Raw genomic sequence first — 2,976 nt, forward strand, 5'->3', positions numbered from 1 at the left:
TATCAGTGTTAATGAAATGTAACGGTTACAAATTTGACATTCAAAATTTGATTATGTGGCTTATAGCAAATAGCAGCCAATCAGCAAGGAGCAGCCAAAAAATGCAACGGTTACAAATTTGACATTCAAAATTTAATTAACAGCAGCTGTACTGCAAACAGCCAGTCAGCAAACAAGAAGCATTCTTAGCACATTTGAACTTTCGAATTAGCTAAATTGATGCGAAAATTAGTGTGAGCCCTGTGCTTGATGTTTTTCTGCTAATTTCTTTACGGCAGGTTGCAGAGACGTTAGTTTCAGCCGTAGTGCTCCTGATTCAGGCAAGTCCAAGCGATTGCGGTACTTAGACTGTATGTGGATGACCTGGCTGAATCCCTGCTCAACGAGATAATGTTGGAAAAGCAAGAATCAGCAGCTTGATCTTTTGCCAGAGAGCCGGATACCGCTGGGCATATTTGAGCCACATGCTGCACCAGCCAGAGGCGCGAAAAATAGCCTGGGCTTCGTCATCGCACTGGATGTCGACAAGATGCTCCTGAATGACGGGCTCGCAATCGATCATATCCACTTGAAAGGGCTGCACAACCCAACTCGGAACATCAAGGTTAAGGAGGTCCCTGAAGCGGATCTTCATGTCGTCCTTAACCATCCTCAGGTGGTCAGTGTAAACTATGAGGAGGTCATCGGTAAGAGCCTCGGACACCTGTAATGAGTATTATTTTACAGTTAAATTGTTCTTTTATCTCCATGAATAGTTTTAGACATTTTTTTTTTTTTTGACTTTTGAATTCGTTGTTTTACTTCTTATTTAACTAAAATGTCTATTTATATTTATAAGGCAATGCGTAGCCTAGCCTACTAGACTTTGTCTGTATCAGAGTCATGCACGGGTGCGGATACCCGACGGGTGACCCGAGAATATTGCTGAAAGGGGTGAAAAACATCCTACTGTGTCGGATACGGGTGCGGGTCGGACAAGGGAGAAACACGGGCCTAAACACCGGTCACGTGCAAACGAATATAGGCCTATATAAAAAATATTTGCATGTTGTAGATGTGTTCTTAAAAGTATGCATATACAAAAATATGCCTTGCCTATATTTCAAGTTGATAAAATAATTTCAAATCCATATCAGTTTATTTGTGGCCGCACTGCGTGCAGTCGTCGAGATGGATCATGAGGAGCCGCAAATGTGGAACTTCATCGCTGAGTTAAGCACGCAGATAACTGTGGTAACAAACCAAGCACAAGCAGTTCTATCGTACAGTATTGTTATGTTTCCTGAGTTTGGTCTCTTAATATGCTAAACTGATTTTATTGCGGGAGCGGGTCGGGTGTCAGTTCTATTTTAAGGGGGTCGGGTTGGGTGCGGATTTTATTTAGTGCTGTTGTTGGAAAACGGGTCGGATGCGAATTTACAAAATCGGACCCGTGCAGACTCTGGTCTGTATTTTCAGACTCGATATAATAGCCTATTCATTACAATTATATGGTATTCATGGAAATAAAATATATTAGGCTAATTATAGCTAATAGTGTGCCTGTTATATCTTTCTGAAAAAAAAAATCACCTTGGCCAGCTGTGGGAAATGAGCAAACTGCTTCCTGCCTATACTCTGCCTGTAGAGATCTAGCCTGGAGGTGAGACTGTGGATAACCGCCTTGGATTTGACCAGCGTGATGTCGTTTCCTTGGAGCTTTAACGTGACATCGTTCATTTTCTCAAAAAAGTCTGCGAGGTACATGATGTTGCAGCGGCTGGATGAAACCTTTTCCCCGAGAGCTCCATCAACCTCCTCCAGGAACTCGACGATGCTGTCGAACAGCTCACAAAAACAAGCAAGGCAGTTTCCCTTTGAGAGCCAGCGGACATCAGTATGGAGAAGAAGCCGCTCAAAAGTCTCATCATTTTCATGACACAGCTGTCGGAACAGTCTGTTATTCAGGGCATGGGCTTTTATTTTATTTATTGCTTTGACTGCAATATTGAGAGACTCATGGAGAACTGGATTGGTGCATTTGGCCACAAGGTTGTGGCGGTGCAAAACACAGTGGACTGTGAGGATATGCGGCACCTGTTCCTTCAGCAGAGCGGTGAACCCACGGTACCTGCCAACCATAGCGGGGCACCATCAGTGGCACATGCGAGTTAGAGATTGGAATTGGTTTCTCCTGTAGATATGCACAAAGCGTGTTAAAAATGGTCTGGCCCTTGGTGTCGGTTTCCAGATACTTGGAAAACAAAAATTCCTCAGCCATCTCGTGACTGTTTGAGGCCCTATAACGGACATAGGCCATCAGCAGAGCGTTGTTGTCAGCGGTGGTTGTCTCGTCTAACTGAAGGCAGAATGGAGAGTCCCGCAGGATGGCACATAACTGCTCCTCTGTATCTGCGCCCATTTCATTTATCCTGCGTGCCACGGTGTCATTGCTGAGTGGGATGGATTTCAGCACCTGTGTGGGATCGCGCTCCATCACGGTAGAAATGACCTCTTTAATGGCAGGAAGCACCAACTTTTCCCCAATTGTGAATGGGTGTCCACATTTGGCGATCAGCAGGGAGATGTTATAAGACGCTATTAGCCCACTATCATTTTGACTGCTATTCTTTGCGAAGAGACTGCTGATGGTTCTTCTACCGTGTTTGTCCTTTAAGGCCTGGAAGAACGGACGGTCCTTATCTGCCTTGTCTGGGTGAATCTTCATAAGGTGCTCCTTCAGACGTGAAGGTTTCATGGCTTCATTTGAAAAAACTTGTTCACACAATAAACACATCGGAAGCTGCGCATTGGTGGGAGAAGGTATGACACCGTAATTGAGGTATTCAAGGGAATACTGTCTGCATTTTTTCTTGTTCAACGGCGCCATTTTGCTCAATTTTTTATTATGGTGTATTTGCCGAGCAAAAGTGGACTAACCGTTTTTTTTATGCACTGTAGACTGTAGATTTTTGACCTGATAAGTGACTAAATCTC

General features: G+C 44.0%; 1 protein-coding gene across 1 annotated transcript; it reads right to left on the minus strand.

The window, feature by feature from the left end:
- Positions 1-379: 379 nt before the first annotated feature.
- Positions 380-2,737, minus strand: LOC307139998 (zinc finger BED domain-containing protein 5-like; the record flags this gene model as incomplete). The annotated part of the gene is made up of 3 exons (XM_079839240.1): positions 380-703; positions 1,573-2,110; positions 2,235-2,737. The coding sequence occupies 3 exons, from the start codon at positions 2,735-2,737 to the stop codon at positions 380-382; spliced, it is 1,365 nt and encodes a 454-aa protein (XP_079695366.1).
- Positions 2,738-2,976: the final 239 nt, after the last annotated feature.

This window comes from Gobio gobio, assembly GCF_949357685.1.
Source record: "Gobio gobio genome assembly, chromosome: 16".
Classification (NCBI taxonomy): Eukaryota; Metazoa; Chordata; class Actinopteri; order Cypriniformes; family Gobionidae; genus Gobio; species Gobio gobio.